We start from the raw sequence: 18,814 nt of genomic DNA, 5'->3' as shown, positions 1-18,814 counted from the left end.
TTGATGAGATAGCTGAGCGGCTAGCCTGTTTCTTCTCCACCAGGGCGGCCATCACTGTCCTGTTAAGACGGACAGACAGCGGTTTTCCCCCACTCAGTCGTTTCCTGAGCGACACAGAGCACGCGTACGCGCTGGTAAAAATCCAGCGGCTCCTCTGGGCTGTAGCGCCTCTGGTGGCCTCTGAAGGAACTGCTGCAGTTTTTTACATAAACTCAGTGATTGGAAGCAAAACTTGCGGCACAGCGAACCACCCAGCTGTCACTCAAACCACAGTAACCACGGCAACCATGCAGGAGGCAAATCTGAAAGGTGATAATCAGAGGGAGGGTGATTGTCATGGAAACGAGCCCTGACCTTTAACCTTACTCATTCCTCCACACACATTTACACACCAATCAGAGCAGGAGTGTGCGTGTTTCTGCTCTAACCTTGTCACACACCAAGCAGCCTGCTGACACGCACACACCCCCTTCAGCAGTGATGTGCGTTACCACAGCGCCTCCTGCTGGTTGATGCTGTAATTCCTCCAGTTTTACACCAGGATCAAAAGAATAAATTAAACTAAAACATTTTAAATATTATTTAAATTCTAATTTAAATTAGAATTAAGAAATAATGGTTTATTAATATTGAAATATATTTAAAATATATTTTTAAAAAACACCAGAAATATTCATTAATGTGATTTTTGTTGTCAAACTTCAAGAACCAGAACATCAGCTGAACTGAGGGTCCTGTTTCATGGTTCTGTAGAAAACAGAGGAAATGAACCAACTTTCAGCAGAACTGGGCTTGGATCATAGAGTCAGAACCAAACTGCTGCTGCTCGACGTTACAAGGCAAAAATTTTACTTGGTTCTGGTGACCGATTAAAATTAGATTTGAATAAATGTATTGATTTAACCCTTGAAATTCTGGATCAAACCTCTCAGTAATGCCAGGATTATTGATATTGCTCATGGATCTTAATCTGACTCTGGATTAACTCCTGAATTACTGTTCTACATACATGACAAACATCATGATATAAACATCAGTCGATATTATTACGGATTAGTTTTTTAATCAGGCATACTGAATGTTTTCTGGCTCCATAGACTCCGCCCACTTTCTGCAGACAGTTCAGATTTCATAGTCAAGCTCACCAATCGGCTTCAGTTTGAAAATAAAACCACTGAGATATTCATCAGAACATTTTATTACCAAGCTGAACATTAAATAAAAACCATCCAGAGCTGAGAAGCAAACATCAAACCTCTGGTTAAGAAATGCTTCGTTAAATAATTTCTGTTGGTTCTACAGGTTCTGATCGCCTGATCCAAACATCATGAATCAGTCTGGAAATGAGTTGAGTTCCTGTTCAAAACAAACAACTTCATCCAACAAACTGAGTCCATCAGACCGGTCCAGATTCAGGTTCTGGAGGTTCTGGAGGCTCCTGGTGATGACGGTTATTTAGAGACGTTTGTGCGTTTCAGTCGCTTCGTTGCATAGTTTGAGTCCGCAGCATGAAATGAAAGACATGAGGACAGACGGACGCAGAGGACAGACACTGGAAAAGTGCAGCAAACAGAGAGGAAACGGCAGTCTCCACTGTGTGATGACCTTTAACCCCAACTATCACACAGGTAGGGTTAGCTTGAGCTCATTAGCTACAAAAACTGTTAGACTAACCGGTTTGATCTGGTTGGAGGAATTGGAAGCTGATGGTGTGTTTAAGGACACTTGTTCAGACATGAAGGCAAATTTAGCAGGAAGTGAAGCAGCAAAGTCTCGTTTTTCCGCATTTAACCTTAAACAGAAACATCAGAGGTCAAAGGTCGTCAATAATCTGGGGTTTTAATGTGGGGGTGTTAATTTTTGTAGCTAATGAGCTAAGCGGAGTGCCCGGGCCGGGTCAGTTCCTGCAGCCGATCTCCTCTTTGTAGCGGTTCGTTAGCGTGTTAGCCTTTAGCGTGAGCTTGGACAGAACCGCCTGGAGTCCGTTCAGGTGGAAGTGGAACTGTTTCTCCAGGTCGTCGTCGTCCTCAGCCTCGCTGCGCTTCGCCTCGGCCTCGGCCTTGGGCGGCTCGTCGCCCAGGACGCCCCACTCCATGTCGTTCCGGATGGACTTGAGCAGGACGTAGGAGCTGTACATGTCTCCGTCCGGCTGGAAGTAGCCGTTGGTGGACGGGGCGGACTCTGGGACCTTCAGATCCTCGCCGTCCTCCAGGGGGACGTCCCGCAGCAGGCTGGGCACCATCACCGTCTGGTCCATGTTGTTGACGGCGCCAATGAAGCGGCTCATGGCGGTGAAGAGCGAGTTCTTCTGGTTGTAGGAGTCCGATATCTGCATCATGGTGACGTCCGTTCTGACCGCCCGGCGCCGTCCAGGACCAAACTTAGCCTGCTAATGCTCTTTGGGGGATTAGGATGGAGCTGGAGCCTGATCCTGGGTCAGGAGGGAGGGACTCGGCGCGTGATCCAGACTCTGGGCCGGGTTGGTCCTGCAGGACTCCAGACGTCCACCAGCCACACTGGAAACAAGCAGGAAGACAAGATCTATCCTGAAGGAAAGCTCCTCTGAAGGATTATTCATCTAGATTAATATTCTGGAATAATAATCCAGAATCCGACATTCATCTAGAGGTTCAGATTAAACACAACATGGCAGAAAAAGCTGCTACTTTTAATAAAATCATAAACTCTCTTCAAACTGTAAAACATAACTTCAACCTTTATTTAACTCTAAGCATGAAAAGAATAATTAGAATCGGTTCGGCACCCATCGGTTCTGAGGAACCTAACTGCTGCTGAAATACAGGAACTGTCCGATGATGGAACCAGCATCACCCTGTGGGTTTTCTATGCAAATATCCCCGAAAATCAGTAGAACAAATTCACCAGTACCCCAGGATGTTCGGTTATCCTGATCCAATTGAACCTCATTATAGGAGGCTAACGGAACATCTGTCCGCGGGATTCGGGTCAGAACAGCCGGTACTGCGCTACAGACCAGCGGTAATTCCGGGTCCCGCTATCCCTGACTCGCTAACGCCTCACTAACCGGAAATCCCCCGCAGGTGGTCGGTCCAGAGGTCTTACCGTGTGCCGGCCGTGGTTCCTGGCTGCCGTCCGGGTGAGGAGCACCGAGTTCCGGTCGTCTGTCGGTCCGGGAAGCGATGAGCTCAGGGAGGGTCGGCGGGTTTGTCCGAACAAGGGTGTAGCGGAGCGGCGGTGGGGCGGGACTTAGAGTCTCAGGAAGCATCAGCTACAGCCAATCACAGCGAGGTACGAAAAAAACGACCAATCATACACGGCATGACGTCAGATGGAACGTTGGAAAATGTTAGATTGTTAAACTGATTAATTATGAAGTAAACAATTAGTGTAGAGGAAGCAGTTTAATTTATTTACTTTATATATAAAGTATTTTATTATTAATCAATTACTATAAATTCTTAAGGTTAGCAATTAGTAATTGATTATATTAAGGACGATTATTCATTTAATCTAAAAAATGCATAATTTACTATTAGTATTGCAGTATTATTACTGTAAATAAATATTTGACTCGCTTTTTAAATTATTTAACTATATTAAATAAATTATGATTTATTATTATTTAATCATATTAGCATTTATTGGTATTGATGTATTTAAATTTATAAACAATTATTTTATTTCTTTTTATCATAGTATATATTTTTGTATAATAATCGATGAGAAGGATAGCGTTGTTTGCCTTAGTAATTAACAGCAGTTGTAAGAGGCTTTTATTTTGAAGGAAGTGTAGTTCAGGCTCAGTTGAGAGTCTGAAGTTGAGAAACTGTCAAAAACGGGAGGATTTATTGACTTTATCATTTTATGTTGCAGTGAGGAGAATCTGTTGGTGTAGATCTCAACAGAAATCAGGTTTACATCTGAATATTTGCTTTAGATGAAACTTTTAGTGTTTATCAGATCAACACAGCTTCAGTCCCACAAAAACTTTTATTTTCTAAACATAAGGAGTAAAATGTGAGTTTCATCTTCAACCTGCTCTTGGTTCAAACAGTCTGCAGCTGGTCTGGCGCTTCCAGCGCATCATTATCATGTAATAACACCACAGCGCCCTCTGCTGGGCGCATGGAAACACTGCAACCAGTTAAAACAGCAAAAATCTTCATAAAACAGAATAAATACAAGAAACAATGAGACAGTGTGTTTGTGTCTGCAGGTTTCCATGGTGACGTCCTCCTGATGCGTTGTCTTGGAGATGGCAGATGGAGGTCAGATGACAGGATTCCAGGTGAGGGACACACCTGTCCTCAGCTCACCTGTCAGACCATCTCGTACTGGTTGGTGCTGATGAAGTGGGCCAGGCAGCAGGCCAGAGACGTCCCAAGAACCTGAGACAGAATCGGGTCACACTGGGCCCAAACCTGAGTTACCTGTGAAGGTCAGGGGTCAGTACCTGAGAGAAGGCGATGCCAAAGGTCACGCCAGCTATGACAGCCATGTTGTTCTCTATGAAGGAGACCACCAGCTCATAGCAGCCCTGCAGAGACACAGAGACACAGAGACGGGTCGTCCATAAACCTCTTAAAAGGCAAATTAGGACCAAATGTTTTAACTTTTACTTCTAAAGTTTTCTTCCTCCATGATATTTTCTGTAATTGTTTCCGCACACATTTTGTTGAGGCATGAAAAAAAGATAAAACGGTTTCATTAATGTTGAAAGAAGGCAGTATAAGATCAGCATTTTCAACCAACTTAATGACTGAATTGTTGCAGATATCAGCTTCCTGGAGGTTTTAATCAGCTTCAGTCAGAACTCTCCTGCTGTATAACTGTGACCTCCTGACCTGTCTGTAGACTTTGTGTGCAGCCAGAGTTGCATTCTTCAGTTCAGCTTTGCTGCACTCCACATAGGTAACACAGCAGCTGGCAGGGATACCACTGGCAGGGAAATACACACTGCTGAACCAGCTGGTGTAGTTCTGGACTCCACAGCAGTGCAACTGAAGAAACATCCAAAAAGACAAAAGACGCCACGTTCAAAGGTCAATTCTGTTTTTGGTTATCTTATGAATAAGCTAGAGCATCGTCTGCGTATGGTGTGATCTGCAGGTTGCCATGGTGAATGTAGAGAGACTGTTAACTGATAAATATGGATATTGTTCTTTAAACGACAGAGAGAAAACAAAAAGATTAAAAACTAAAAGCCAGGAAGGTCAGAGTAGAGACCCTGACCAACGCTACAACTGTTAGGTATTTTTCTCGAACCTAAATAAAAGAACCACAGACAACGTATATGAATTTTAAGGCAAAGCTTTTGCAAAAGGAGAAGTCTCTGCCAACTGCTTCTCCAAGCCGTTCACAGAGCGTTCTGGTCTGCTTCCGCGTGAGCCCCTGTTTTATTGTCAAAGCAGAACAACCAGGAAAAAACAGAGGTCGTAAAACATTTAACCCAAACAAACTAGCAACTCAGTTCCAGGTGTGATATCTGATCTACGGTCTGAGCCCGGTTCAACTCTAGGTCAAACTGTCAATAAAGAAGAAGGAAGATAAACATAAGACAACCTAAGTTAGGAGGTATTCTGGTTGTCAAGAACTTAAGGTCTGAGAAACACAGAGCCAACTGTCTCACATGAAGACGAACAGACAGTTGTGACCTCCAGGTCAGTTTATACACACATAAGGAAGAGAACACTTTAAACTGAAAATCACAATAATACTGATTAACATTAGACTGAATATGAACTAAAGTAATAACAAAATGATAATACCAAAAAATCTCTATCAACAACCAGCTAAGGATTACCATCTGCTGAACTCACTGTGCGCTGGACGCTGTCCACTGCCATGCTCCTCTCGTCATATCCGTTGTACCACATGACGGCCTCAGAGTACGACGTCAGGAAGGTTCCCTTAATCTGGAGACACCCAGCCGATCAGACGATTTACCGAGTCAAACGCCTGAAATGAAGCAGAATGTTTCTGACCTCGTGACGAAAGACGAATCCAGAGATTCCAGCGATGAGTTCGATCATGAAAACCAGAGACAGAAACACTGCATACTGGGAGAGGTCAGAGGTCAAGATGAGTAATCATGTTAATCTGTTAATCTGTGTCCCCTCAGGGTGTAATCTGAAACGACGTCCCACCAGTTTGAGCATCCAGGGCCGACCCCTGCAGGTGGCGAAGCAGCCGAACAGCCCGAACAGGACGATGGCGGCGCCGGTACCGGCCAGCGCGTACGGAGCGTTGGTGGGGCCGCTGGAGATCAGCAGCATGTACGGCCCCAACATGAACTTCCACCACAACCCCACCGAGAGCAGGACCACACCTGTCACCTGAGGGGGCGGAGCCAGTGGTCAGACTGATGGCCAATCAGATGCTTGTTTTAAACAAAGGTTTTAAATAAATCATGATTCCTCATCTCAGGTCCTGGTTCTATTTCCAGATGATAGAACCTGCCTGATATTGTTTTTCTGTCCGATCAGAACTCGTCCAGATGGGCTGAGTCACAGCAAGGAGGCGGGTCGTGATTCAGCAGCACATGACTGAGAGCGAACGGCGGCAGCCAAGTGACAAAGTGACAAACAGACGAGAACCAGAGCAGCAGCGACGCTAACATCTCAGATTCACTGAGGCAAGGTGAATTTAACGAGATAATTCATGACGTTGCTTTATCTCGGTTCCTCCGTCTCTGCTGTATCGGAGAAATGTTACAAAGCTCCAAAAAACAGAAAAATAACAATAATTCAGATCCAGCTAATGTGTGGAAATGATGTAGATGTGAATCGGATCCCTCTGAAGACAAACAGGAGGAAAAGGTTCTGTTCAGCAGCACAAACCGTCTGGGAGGCGGACCGGGTCCAAAAGTATCAAATCATCACATTTATAAAATAATAGGTCAGGTTATTTATGCCAAAAGTGATTTTTTTTTAACCTAAGTTATCTTTTGGCAATAACAGAAGTGATCTTTTTCTAATCAGTTGACAGAAAATAACATAATTTCTTTATGTTAAGTGAAAAAATGAATAATTCACTGAATGTTTGCTTCATCAAACCAACACAAAAAGTTTAGTTAGTTCAACTAACTTCCTTTCTATCAATCTGAAGTGACCTGAACTAGCTTGGTTCATTTATTAATTTTATCTTAGCTCATAAAGTCAGATTATTCTCTCTTTTTTCTTTCAATTAACAAAACACAATTATGTGGAACCAGTTGAAAAGAAAAGATGTTAAGTCAATAATTAATATCTCTGAGTTTACCGTGGAGGTTCAGCTCCTACCTGCCTCTAGAAACCAGGATCTACCTGCAGAAGGAGAAACTTAAACTCTGCTCCTCTTCCTCAGCCTGCCAGAGAAGGAAGAGAAGGAAGAGGAGGGTCCTCACCCAGAAGATGAACGAGTAAAGCAGCAGCAGCGTCTTCAGGATGAATATCACCGGCTTGGTCTCCATCCTGCTGGGAGCCATCATCAGTCTGACTTCAACTGGACCCTCTGCTCCTCTTCCTCTGTCTTTGTATGAGCTGAGGAAGGCTCGCTGACGCGTCAAACGGCGCCCTCTGCTGGAGGGAAATATAACTGCAACATCCTCAACTGTGACGGGGATTTTTCAGAATCAGTTCAGTTAAAGTTTGTTTTTAGGGTTTTTACGGAGCGGTTCTGGATCAGTTTGGGTTCTGGGTCAACACAGATGAACGTGTGAATGTCCAGAATGTGTCGGGGTGGTCGGGGGGTGGGGTGTTTGTGGGTGAGACCCGCCTCACCTCCGTGTGAATTGTGTGGTCACGGTGTGAAGTATGATGGTCAGATGGTGCCTCCTCTACAGACCAGGCCTCAGTGGGACAGAAACCAGAGAGAAACTGGGTCATCACTATGGCCCTCGTGACGTTCTGCTGGAGCGCCACATTAAAGGCTCAGCAGCACCGAGGTTCAGTTCTGACTCTGCCGCAGGTGGTGTTTGGGCTGCAAACAGATGACAGAGCTGTCAGAGCATCCGTCACACAGTCAGACTAACACAGAGGTTCTTGTTGTTTTATGGACAGATTCGGTCCAGAACAGCCCGATAACCACGGCTTTAACCAACCACTGCTGAAGCAGCTTCAGGCCACAACCTGGTTCTATAGAACAACAACCTCAAAGGAAATGGACCTGGTCCTGGACACCAACCAGGTCTGAAAAGAAAGTCAGTCCAACATCACTTTCCTCATGATGTCATGTCATGAAGTTTACCAGGTCCTCCTTCAGTAAAACAGCCCACAGCATGATGCTGCCTCCCCCATACTTCACAGTGTGGATGGTAAGCTTCCCTGTTTTCCCCCAAATGTAGCAATGATCATTATAACCAAACAGTTCCACTTCAGTCACATCAAACCTCCAAAAATTAACCTCTTCATCTGTGAACAACTAAACCAACTGATCTTGTTAAGTTTTCTGGCATTTAGTAAATAGAAGTAATTTTCTAAATAACCTGAAACAAGAGAAGATTTGTCTGATGTAACGTCAAAGAGCAAGAAAAAATGGTGGCTGTGTATTTGTATTGGGTATATGTAAACTTCTGGTTTGAACTTTAAACCTAAAGATCAACTAAATCGCCTGACAACCACCTCACATGATGCAGCTGTCAGGAACACCTTATATGCTCACTGAAGATGCTAATATTCATGTTTAAAATATGTTTTTTAAGCTGATTTAATATAATGTGACTCTAAAACAGGAAGTGACATGGTGAGGGGAGAACCTGAAAGGAGGAATCTTCATACACCTAAAACTACAGATCTCATCTATAAATTGAAGAAGTTTAATAGAAACCTGCCTGCTTCACGTTCATCCAAACTGATGTTTTCTCAAACAGCAGCTCCCCCTGCTGGTCAGAAATCAGAATGCCGCTCTATTCTAACCCGTCTATTGAAGGATAACACTGAAACTCAAGCAGGTTTCATCAAGTTTTATTTTCTCCAGACACAGTCATCATCATGTTGCTCACATTTGTCCTTACAGATGGTGAAATTAGACAAAGTGGATTTATTGAGGGAAGATTTGTGGAAATGCTCCCAGAACCTCAGAGGTTCTCTGTATCATCCAAAATATCCAGAACCTCCATTAGTTCATCACAACCAGGACTTGATGAGACGATCACAGCTTCTGAGACCAAATCGTCCTCTACACCCGTACCGACCAGGGGGTGAAGGTTCCTGGCTCAGCTGGAGGGCACTGGGAGAAAACCAGCAGGACCAAACAATCAGAAAGGTTTTTATGTCTTCATCACTGAAACATGCTCCTGGAGGTTTTCTTACCAGTTTGGTGAATCGATCACAACAGGCATTGCGGATCCTTTCTGCTGAGGCCGGGCTGTCCAGCCTAAAGGGTCCCATCATTTGTGACTCCGCCCGGGCGGCTCTGATGGCGTCTTTGATGGCATAGAAAACAGACGCCGCCAAGAAGAGAGGAGGCTCGCCCACCGCCTGGTAGAGAGAGAGTCTGTTTAAAATGTCCTACCATGTAGGAGAGCAGGGATGTTTCTGTCTGCAGAGTCAGGGATGTTACCTTGGAGGCAAAGATGGCCTTTTCATTGGGAGCATCTCGGAGCAGCGAGACGGTCAGCTGAGTGGGAATGTCGCCAAAGGCAGGAATCTTGTAGGAACCAGGACCTCGAGTGAGGAGGACGCCCTGAGGGGAGTAATGGAGCTCCTCCAGCGTGAAGAGGCCCAGACCCTGCATGAAGCCCCCCTCAACCTGCAGCCAGAGGAGAAGATGTAAACCAGAGGGTTGATCCGGTTAAACCACAGCAGAGTGTTTGATGACCTACCTGTCCGATGTCGATGGCTGGATTCAAACTGTGACCTACGTCCATCACTATAGTGGTGCTCAAGTTCTGCCACACAAAATGACGAGGAAAGTCTAATCAGTAGCAGATTGAAAGTAATCTGAGGGTTAAAGTATAAAGAAAGTCCATACCTTGTGAGCTCCAGTCAGACAGTCTATCTCCACCTCTGAACAAGCCACTCCATAGCTGTAGTAGTTGAAAGCCCTGCCTGAGTTTGTGTCAAAGTCATAGCCCAGATCTGGAGTCCTAATGAAGCAAAGGAAATCCTCCCAATTTGGTTGAACTCAAATCAAAGCAATGACTGTACTTTGAAGCTCACTTGTAGAAGCCGTTGGCACTGAGGTTGACTCTGTCGAAGTAAGCAGCATTCACCTAGAAAACACAAACCAACGTTTGATATTTAAAAGGCCCAAGATGTTGGTTTCATTTAGACTAAATATACAGAAACAACAAAGCCATGTGATCTCTTGGTTCTGCTCACCCAGTCCTCCCATGATCCTTTGGGATTCTTGGTCTTGAAGCGCTCCAGGCGCTTCAGCAGAGTCTCGCAGGCATTCTGAACGGCCGCCCCGTTGAGGTCGGAGGATGCGGATGCAGCGGTGGCGCTGGTGTTGGCCACAGTGTTGGTGCTAGTCTCTGAGATGAAAATCTTTGAACAAGGAATACCCAGAATCCTGCTGGCCACCTGGAGACAGTTCAGATCCACACAATGCTGAACTTATTTTAGTTTAACATAGTACCTTTATACAGAACTTTATTTTATTTCCAGGAAGTTCCTGTTTTTTGACGGCCATAAGGCGGGGCAGTAACTTCTTAAATAAGGTCAAATCAGCAGCTGAAAACATGTGATTGATGATTTAAAGAGGGTTGTGTGTTAACAAGTTAGTTTTTCAGTTCTCCACCTGGACCATCTTGGTGTGGAGTCCCTGTCCCATCTCTGTCCCTCCATGAGTCAACAACACAGAGCCGTCTCTGTAGATGTGGACGAGAGCTCCAGCCTGAAGACAAAGAACACAGTTGGTCAATCTTATTCATTAATAAACTCCTTAGATTCCTCAAAAACTGCTTGACCTGAAGCAGATCATAGAACAGTTGAGTGAACCTGATTGAGGAAAGTGGCTGTAAAGCTGATGCCAAACTTAGTGGGCACAATCGCAAGTCCTCGTTTGGTCCATCGGTTCTGTCTGAAATGAAACACAAAAGCCTTTTTATGCACAACTTCGCTTTGGTCAGTTAGAGCTCTGAGGTAAAGGAGGTCAAAACTCATCAGAAACATCCATCATTCTAGTTGTTGTCAGTTTGTAGCTAAACGTTTCCTTCAGATTCATTAGTTTTACCTATTAAAGAGATCAGCAGCAGCTCGTCGTTGTTCGTATTCAGATCGTGAAAGACACTCGTCCCAGCAGCGATCCAGTGTGAGCCCATGCAGGATCTGGTTGTAGGGCGTTGACTCTCCCTCCAAGTACAGGTTCAACCGGCGCACCTGTAAGGGATCAGTTACTGGACACTCCTACACTCCTACTGTCCAGATGCTCAGACATTTATTCATGTACAGACCTCCTCAGGTGAGCGGCCCAGACTATGAGCCACATCTGTAATCCAGTTCTCAGCCACCATCATGCCTTGAGGCCCTCCAAAGCCTCTGAAGGCCGTGTTGGATGGGAGGTTGGTGCGACACAGGAAGCCTTGGCCACGCACGTTTGGTATACGGTATGAATTTTCCATGTGGAACAGAGCACGCTCCATAATCTGAGTACAAAGAAGCAAAGTATCATCAGCATAGCGTGTGATGAAAAGAAGAGAAATCCTGGTTGTGGATGAAACTCACTGCCTGGGAGAGATCCATGGAGTTTCCAGAATTGCTATAGAAAGCCACATCCAGTGCGACAACCTTCCCACTCTGGAGGAAACCAACCTACAACAGAAACGAGAAGTGAAGCTCAAATCAACCAAATAATGTAACCTCTATCAGAAGCTTAGGTAAACTATGTATACTTTGTATTTCCCGTAGAACGGATGACGACCTCCAGTGATCAGCATGTCCTCATCTCTGTCCAGCATACACCTGACAGGTCTCTTCAACCTGAAGCACACAAAGCTCTTTAAATCTTTGGAGTTTCAGATTTTAACATGAAACAAGGGTACACCTACTTGTTTGCTGCCACGGCAACAACAGTGGACAACACGGTGGTCCGACTTTCCTTTCCTCCAAACCCTCCACCCATCCGCTTAACTCGTACCAGAACCCTATTTGACGGGACACCCAAGGCTTTTGCTACAAAAGACTGGAGAACAAAAGACAAACAAAAATGTGTCATGTGAGTTGCATTTCCAGATAGGAAGGCTTTTAGGTGGCGAATTCTTGGTTGACACTTTCTACTCTGAATGAAAGTGAACATTTAAACTTGGGTTTGTCAGAAGAAATTGCAGTTGGGAAGATATTTGTGGTTTTAGTTTCCAAACATGGCTGACCGCTTCCTGTCGACTTTGCAGAGATTTCTGAGTGTTACCTGAGAATCAGAAGGCGATTGGCTGGAAATGAAGAGCTCCATTTCTCCGCCTTCTTCTCGGGGAACAGCTAGAGTGACGTTTGTCTCCAGGTAAAAATGCTCCTGACCTCCCATATGGATCTCACCTAAGAGACAGTCATTAATTACTATCTGATTAACCAAGGTCAGATGGAGATCAGTGGACAGGTTGTTTTACCCTCCAGTATATGATCAGCTTGTTTAAAGCCTGCTTCCAGGTCTCCGTTCTGGATGGTTCTGATTGGTTCATAGAAGGACTGGGCGGCGATGGCTTCCTGTTAAAGGAAACAAAACTGTGGTTCAGTGAGTTCTACACCGATTACTGCTGAAGTGTTCAGGTGTTTCCGGTCTCACCTGGATGGTAATGATGGGCTTCAGCTCTTCATACTGGATCTTCACAGCTTTGGCAGCTCTCTGAGCATGAAGCTGGGAGTCGGCCACCACGGCACCGATAATGTGACCCACACAGGTCACCTGTGAAAACAACAGATGCATCATTAACCTGAACATGACAAAACCACCTGATTGGTCGGTCTGACAGAAACACACCTGGCCGTCGGCGAAGACCGTCTCATCTTGTCTTACTCCAGTTACGTTACTGCCGGGAACATCACTGGCAAAAAGACAGCAGACGACTCCGGGACACCGCTCTGCCACTGATACGTCCACAGAGCTGCAGCGAACACACGGCAGGTGAGACCGGACAGGTGTGTGTTACTGTCCAGGTGTGTCTGCATTGTGTCTTACAGTATCCTAGCATGAGCCTTGGTGCTGGTGATGAGGGCCAGGTAAAGCTCGTTCTCGTAGAGAGGCACATCGTCACAGTAAACTGCCTCACCTGTGGCCTGCTTCATGGCTGACAGGTGCATTATGGGACGGCCCACCATGTCATCCTGGTTCTGCCCCTCTGGCACCGCCTGGAGGTGGAGCAGAGAATTACACTCCTGGACATGAAGTGTCTTTCTCTGCATGGTGGAGGTGTGTTTGCTGTACCTGGTAGACCTGAACGCTGGACGGTGTCTCTGGATGGTAAATCTCTGTGGCACTCAGATACTCTGAGCTAACCTCCTGCACATTCAGACCCTGACAGAACAACAAATCTTAAAAGATTGTCTGGTTTTAGTTTCATTAGACGGAAGAAGTTGAACTCAGTGAGACAAACCTGCAATCTGAGCTTCTGCAGAACCGTCAGGTAGAACTTGTAGAAAAGACTTAGGGTCAGGGTTTGGCGGTACGTCACCATGCCACCAGGTGCAGAGGGGTCGAGGCTCATCTCCTCAGCCAATGAGGAGCAAGCCTCCTGAAGAAGCTCCTCCCCCCACTGCCTGCATAATGCAGCACATTGTTGAATCCAATCTTCCTCTAATGGTTTGATCTTTTCCCTTCAGTTCTTACCTTCCCAGCAGCCGGTTTGCCGTCTTTTTGGCCAGTACCGTCACCGGTGCCATGCCGCCATAACTGAGCCTCAGGTCCTTAACTGTATCAGTCCCAGGAGAAAAGATGGCGCTCATCGCCGCGGTGACAATGCTGATGTCATCCTCACGGCGTGGGGACTGCTTGAAGGCTGAGACAAACTGGCACTGTGGAGAGAGGAAAGGTCAGATGCCACAAGGAGAGAGTCAGGATGAAAGACAGAGAAGGTTAGCAGCAGAGGACAACCAGACTTGGGTTTGGGTCTCAAGACATTCATGATAGTTTAGTGAGAGCCATAGTTCTGATGTGACACCAACCTTCTTGCTGTATGGGATAAGTATGGAGAGCAGGATCTCCTGAGGTCGTACAATTGTCTTCCTGTAACCTGTGAAGAAATTGTCGTCCATCTGAACCTCTCGACTGCCATCTAGTGGAGGAAGAAGTGAAGTGAATGAGAAGTTCACACTGAATTACTCATGAACCTTTTGTCCTTTCAGGCTTCACTGGATTCAGAAAACATTAAATCTCTGTTGCACAAGTTCTGGTGAAAACTTATGTAACAGGCTGTTTACATGCAGAATACGTCCAGTTTGGACTCTTGACTAAAGGTCACTTAAGCTCCGCCCCCTCTGACAAACAGAGACAGTGCAACATCAGGACGTTTTGTCTCTCAGTGGCTGCATCTTTAGGAGTCTGGAATCATTTTCACACAGAAGCAGAACCAGATAAATCATAAATCTACCTTTGTCCCTCAGTGTGAGTTTACAGCCCGCTGCCATAAACACAGGGTTGAGGTCTGATATGGGACTGGCTGTCATGATGTTTCCACCAATGGCCTGAAAACACAACCAGTTACACAGACTGTACTCCTGTGAGATGACATCAGATGATCTGAACATTCTTTAGAAACTCACAGCTACGTTACGGATCTGCTGTCCTGCAAACCATCGCAGCTGCTCCAAGACAGCCTGGAAGACTTCAGTCTGATGAGGAGGAAGAGTCTGAACGGCCTCTTTCAGCACCACCCCCATGTGGCTGAGGCTGCATGCTGCACCAAACACAATGCCTAAAGAGCAGAGAGTGCTTAGTCATGTCTTGAGTTGTATATTTTGGACTTTAAGTGTTAAAATGAAGGAAGTTTATTATGTTTATGTTACTTTATGAAGAATCATTCTCACCATCCTCAGTGTGAGTCACTGCATTCAGCTCCGCGATGAAACCAGGAGCCAAGATCACAGGGTACACCATGTTTTTAAATTTGACTTCAATACCTGTAACAGGGACGATGGATGGATGGATGGATGGATGGATGGATGGATGGATGGATGGATGGATGGATGGATGGATGGATGGATGGATGGATGGATGGATGAAACTCACCCACTTCAGTGTTTCCTACCACCAGTCGGGCGTCTGGATGTTTCCATTTCAGGAGCAGAAGCTCATCCAGACTCTCTGGCTGCAGCCATGTTGTCCGGTCTCCATGGAAACACAGAGAACGTGATGACCTTTGACCTTTAAACAGATTCTGTTGGAGAAAGGCAAGAAGAAAGGTTTAAATCATTCAGCACATAATCAGTGAAGGGTTAAAATAACTTGTCAGTGGAGTATTTCCTCACACAAAGTGTGAAATTAGAGTAAAAGTAGTGATACTACAGCAGGTAGTACACCTGGACTGCTCTGGTTCCCTCGTGTTTAGATTTTTGACTGACACAAAAGCTTATGTTCAACTGTATGCAGATGATGGTCTGGTTTATATGCAACAAGGTATTTTGCCTGGTTTAACGTCTTTGAATGAATCTCCTGAGGGTTTGTGTTCCTCACCATCAGTTCAGGAGGGAAGATGACTTCCTGTGTGGGATCGTACGGCTCAAAGTCTGCTGTGTTGTACAGAGATGTGGCCTCCTGTGAAATAATGCACATTTAATGCTGGTCAAACCAAAGATATTCATACTGATGTTAGATTTTAGTGAGGCTTGCCTCTGGTTTGTCCTTTGACCCTTGGAAATCTCCGTTCCCATTGGCCATACAGCAGCCATTTTTTCCTTTACCTCCACAACATCTGCCTTCCTGAAGAACACAAATTAAAATTGTTACTGTCTTCATGTGGACAGCTGGGATTTGTTGCTGTCAGTGTATCTGGTTGCTACTCTCTCATTTTTACACCTGGTAGTCATTACTGTCTCCATGGTGACAGCTTACAGTACCTTCGTTGGTACAGACATGGTAAAGTTACTGAAACCTTTAAGCCATCTGTTCGTACCATCGTGAATGTCTTGTATCCTTCCAGAATCGGTCTGTATCCTGTACAGCGGCACAGATTTCCTGAAAGTGAAAATTATTTTCGTTACTGCAGTGAAAACGACTCAGACTAAGATGAGAGTCAGAGTCTGATGCCTCCCAGAACAACAACCTTGGAAGGCCTCCTCCACATCGGCCATGCTTGGAGTGGGGTTGTTCCTCAGCAGTGCGTACATTGACATGACGATTCCCGGAGTGCAGAAACCGCACTGAGAGCCGTGAGACTTGGCGATTCGTTCCTGAACAGAGACAGACGTTGATACGACTGACCCAGCTTCAGAAGGTGACACCTGTTCTCACCTGTACAGGATGCAGTTTTCTCGCCACGCTGCCAATTCCCTCCACTGTTGTCACGGCAACCAGGTGTAGCGAGCACAGGGGAGCCAGGCAGGCATTCACGGCGTAATGTCTGATATCAGTTGAAGACAACAGTCCATTGAGCAGCTGTGAAATCAGTTTGTTGGTGTGAAAAGGCTCAGAAGTCAGATGGAAGCACATGACCGCAGTCCAGGCACGCTTCATTCACCCAGTGGAGGATACAGCAGCTGCTGCGGCTCCGCCTGGTATCTGGACAGCATGACGGTGCAGGCGCCACATCCCCCTTCAGCACAGCCCAGCTTAGTTCCTGTCAGCCCCACTGAGGGACACACACCATGAGTTAATGAGCAAATCTGGGAATCATTGACAGAACTGGTCAAATCTTCACTCTGACCTCCTGACTGATAATGTTCTCAATGTTTAAGTTACAAAAAACCACAATCCTGAAGCTCTAAATCAGATCTAAACCAGAGGAAGTCCAAACTTCTTCACTCAACCAGAGACCCGAAGAGGGAAATCACCTTTCAAAGTTTGAGTCTTAAATCTCACAATGTCCAACATCATGAAACGATCTCTGCTCCTTCTCAAGATGCTAAATATCACGTCTCTCCTCAAACTCCATTTTGTCTCATCGTCCTGCTACTCTCAGTTGTCCTGTTGTCTCTTATAAACAGTTTTTTCCTCTTTCATTCTGTTGACCCATCCTTCCTCTCCATCAGTCTCTCTCTGACCTCTGACCTTTTTCTAGTTGTACTGTCAGTTCATTCTGTTGTTCCTCAGGGGTCCATCATTGGTCCCACATCTTCCCTCGTTTAAATCTTCATCACTGATTCCCCATTTTGTCTTAAAGATGAAGAAATGCTGGAACCGAGCGTCTTCAACCAGATCGACTCTGAACTCAAACCTCAACTGAACCCAACGCCAGAAATCCAACCTTTGCTTTGCGTCACAGATATTGAAATAATATTCATGCTGCATTAGTCCTTATCGTCCTGATGTCGACCCCTTTGAAGATGATAAATCTGTACAGCAGCACAGATTTCCTGAAAGTGAAAATTATTCACTTTCTTATTATTGTTGACATAAGTCCTGCTCTCTGATTGGTGCGTGGTTCTCTAACCTGACAGGAAGTTGGTGTAAATGTTGGACTTTAACTGGTTGCTGATGAATTGTGGCTCAGATCTTACATTTTCTCCTCAGGTAGGTCAGCAGAGTCATCTCAGGGTCGGGGTTCGTTTCAACAATCTGCAACAGTTAACAGAATAAAAATATAAACAAATAAAAATTTATAAATTATTTAAAGTAATGATAAATAAATATATAAACTAAATGAAATAAAATAAACAAATAAATTAATTCTAGATTTTCCAAATAAAACCTGATTTATAAAATTCAGACATACTGTAGCAAGAGTTGTTTTAAAAAATTAAAAAATAATAAATTTTTAAATGTAATAAACATTTAAAAATAATAAATAAATTAAAATAACTTGACAAATACTAAAAATAACAAATAATTACATTAGGAAAAACTAAAATTGAATTCAATATGACAAATAAATAAATTTAAATAAAATAAAGATAAAAATAATCTAGATTTCAATAATAAAATAAACTAAACTGGAGCCTCAGTAAAGGACGGATTGGGTCTGAAACCAGAACCAGATGATTTATCAGATCACATAAATCCTTTCTGAATATTTTCTGTTTTTTCCAAACTGCAGATGATTAATGAATATTTTCTCGGGTCAGTAGAACCGAGCCTGGTATCAGTGGGTCAACATGCAGCATGAGATCCATCAGACTGAATTCCTGAGTTCCACCAGAACCGACCCGTCTTACCTTCTTTCCATTCACAAAGAAGATGAGCTCATCCGAGCTGGTGCGGTTCTGAGAGTCGGTCATGGTTCTGTTCCTGCTGGTCTCCATCCTGCTGGTGCTAATGAAGCTCCTTCAGAGGAAGGCCACTCATCTTCCTCCTCTTCCTCCTCCCAGAACCTGTGGTCCAATAGGAGTCGGTTCTGTTCCAGTCATGTGAGGAGAAGCGACGCTGCAGTCGGGCAGACGACCCGTCACAGTCAGAACTTTGATCATAAACTTATTGCATGCCTCTGCAGGCTAATTATTCACAGCTGGGGGTCAAAGGTCAGTACAGTATAGCTTAGGTAACAGGTTTAGAGGCGTGAGGTCACGTGTTGCAGACATGAAGAGTAAAAACGGCGATTATTAATCATAAAAATACGATAAAACGCTCAATACGCAGAAAAAATATATAAATCATAAAATATTATTTAAATCCATCAACAGTTTACATCCATAAACTAAAGACACACATCCATTCACACCTCTTATCAATAAGTGAAATATTCACACAGAAATGTAGTGTTGAGAAAAGTCGAGCTCATCCCACTTCCCCATGCTGGAGATTTTAGTTTAATAATAACAATAAATAA

The 18,814-nt window shown here is 44.7% G+C and overlaps 3 protein-coding genes across 4 annotated transcripts; all 3 read right to left on the bottom strand.

Moving 5' to 3' along the window:
* Positions 1–1,182: 1,182 nt before the first annotated feature.
* On the bottom strand, positions 1,183–3,276 carry LOC106950383 (mid1-interacting protein 1-B-like). The gene is made up of 2 exons (XM_015037203.1): positions 3,085–3,276; positions 1,183–2,516 (listed from the first exon to the last, which is right to left on the bottom strand). Exon 2 carries the CDS (start codon positions 2,336–2,338, stop codon positions 1,898–1,900), a length of 441 nt encoding a protein of 146 aa, XP_014892689.1. The 5' UTR covers positions 2,339–2,516; positions 3,085–3,276; the 3' UTR covers positions 1,183–1,897.
* A 677-nt stretch (positions 3,277–3,953) lies between these two features.
* Positions 3,954–7,647, bottom strand: LOC106950382 (tetraspanin-7-like). Of its 2 annotated transcripts, none has more exons than XM_015037201.1 (7): positions 7,367–7,647; positions 6,129–6,317; positions 5,967–6,041; positions 5,802–5,897; positions 4,827–4,982; positions 4,436–4,519; positions 3,954–4,370 (listed from the first exon to the last, which is right to left on the bottom strand). In XM_015037201.1, exons 1-7 carry the CDS (start codon positions 7,448–7,450, stop codon positions 4,302–4,304), a joined length of 753 nt encoding a protein of 250 aa, XP_014892687.1. In that variant the 5' UTR covers positions 7,451–7,647; the 3' UTR covers positions 3,954–4,301. The 2 variants fall into 2 exon arrangements, with proteins under 2 accessions (XP_014892687.1, XP_014892688.1); XM_015037202.1 differs by lacking the exon at positions 7,367–7,647 and adding an exon at positions 7,243–7,338.
* Positions 7,648–8,908: 1,261 nt separating this feature from the next.
* xdh (xanthine dehydrogenase) lies at positions 8,909–18,330 on the bottom strand. The gene is made up of 35 exons (XM_015037200.1): positions 18,204–18,330; positions 17,550–17,607; positions 16,585–16,681; positions 16,345–16,453; positions 16,157–16,283; positions 16,007–16,068; positions 15,724–15,813; positions 15,568–15,648; positions 15,124–15,271; positions 14,922–15,014; positions 14,658–14,809; positions 14,486–14,579; positions 14,061–14,170; positions 13,726–13,910; positions 13,493–13,655; positions 13,324–13,413; positions 13,078–13,247; positions 12,880–13,003; positions 12,685–12,804; positions 12,509–12,605; positions 12,313–12,437; positions 11,954–12,087; positions 11,798–11,885; positions 11,631–11,717; positions 11,360–11,551; positions 11,140–11,285; positions 10,905–10,986; positions 10,705–10,800; positions 10,284–10,487; positions 10,122–10,174; positions 9,934–10,048; positions 9,785–9,850; positions 9,523–9,711; positions 9,273–9,440; positions 8,909–9,189 (listed from the first exon to the last, which is right to left on the bottom strand). Exons 1-35 carry the CDS (start codon positions 18,288–18,290, stop codon positions 9,139–9,141), a joined length of 4,053 nt encoding a protein of 1,350 aa, XP_014892686.1. The 5' UTR covers positions 18,291–18,330; the 3' UTR covers positions 8,909–9,138.
* Between the last annotated feature and the right edge of the window lie 484 nt (positions 18,331–18,814).

The sequence above is a fragment of the Poecilia latipinna genome, unplaced genomic scaffold, assembly GCF_001443285.1.
Source record: "Poecilia latipinna isolate Pla-1442-1.1 unplaced genomic scaffold, P_latipinna-1.0 Scaffold397, whole genome shotgun sequence".
Taxonomy (NCBI): domain Eukaryota; kingdom Metazoa; phylum Chordata; class Actinopteri; order Cyprinodontiformes; family Poeciliidae; genus Poecilia; species Poecilia latipinna.
The sequence above is the reverse complement of the archived record's forward strand: the minus strand, read 5'-3'. Positions and strand labels throughout refer to the sequence as shown.

Bases quoted from the DNA above. Each gene is read 5' to 3' on its own strand.
- LOC106950383 (XM_015037203.1), bottom strand. From the start codon at position 2,338: ATGATGCAGATATCGGACTCCTACAACCAGAAGAACTCGCTCTTCACC.
- LOC106950382 (XM_015037201.1), bottom strand. From the start codon at position 7,450: ATGATGGCTCCCAGCAGGATGGAGACCAAGCCGGTGATATTCATCCTG. The intron at 5,898-5,966 runs GTCAGAAACATT...GGGTGTCTCCAG, and splicing joins GATTCGTCTTTCGTCACGAG to ATTAAGGGAACCTTCCTGAC. The intron at 4,520-4,826 runs GTCAGGAGGTCA...GTGTCTCTGCAG, and splicing joins CACACAAAGTCTACAGACAG to GGCTGCTATGAGCTGGTGGT.
- xdh (XM_015037200.1), bottom strand. From the start codon at position 18,290: ATGGAGACCAGCAGGAACAGAACCATGACCGACTCTCAGAACCGCACC. The intron at 13,004-13,077 runs GTAAGACACAAT...TGTTCGCTGCAG, and splicing joins AAGGCTCATGCTAGGATACT to CTCTGTGGACGTATCAGTGG. The intron at 9,851-9,933 runs GTATGGACTTTC...TTTGTGTGGCAG, and splicing joins GTCTGACTGGAGCTCACAAG to AACTTGAGCACCACTATAGT.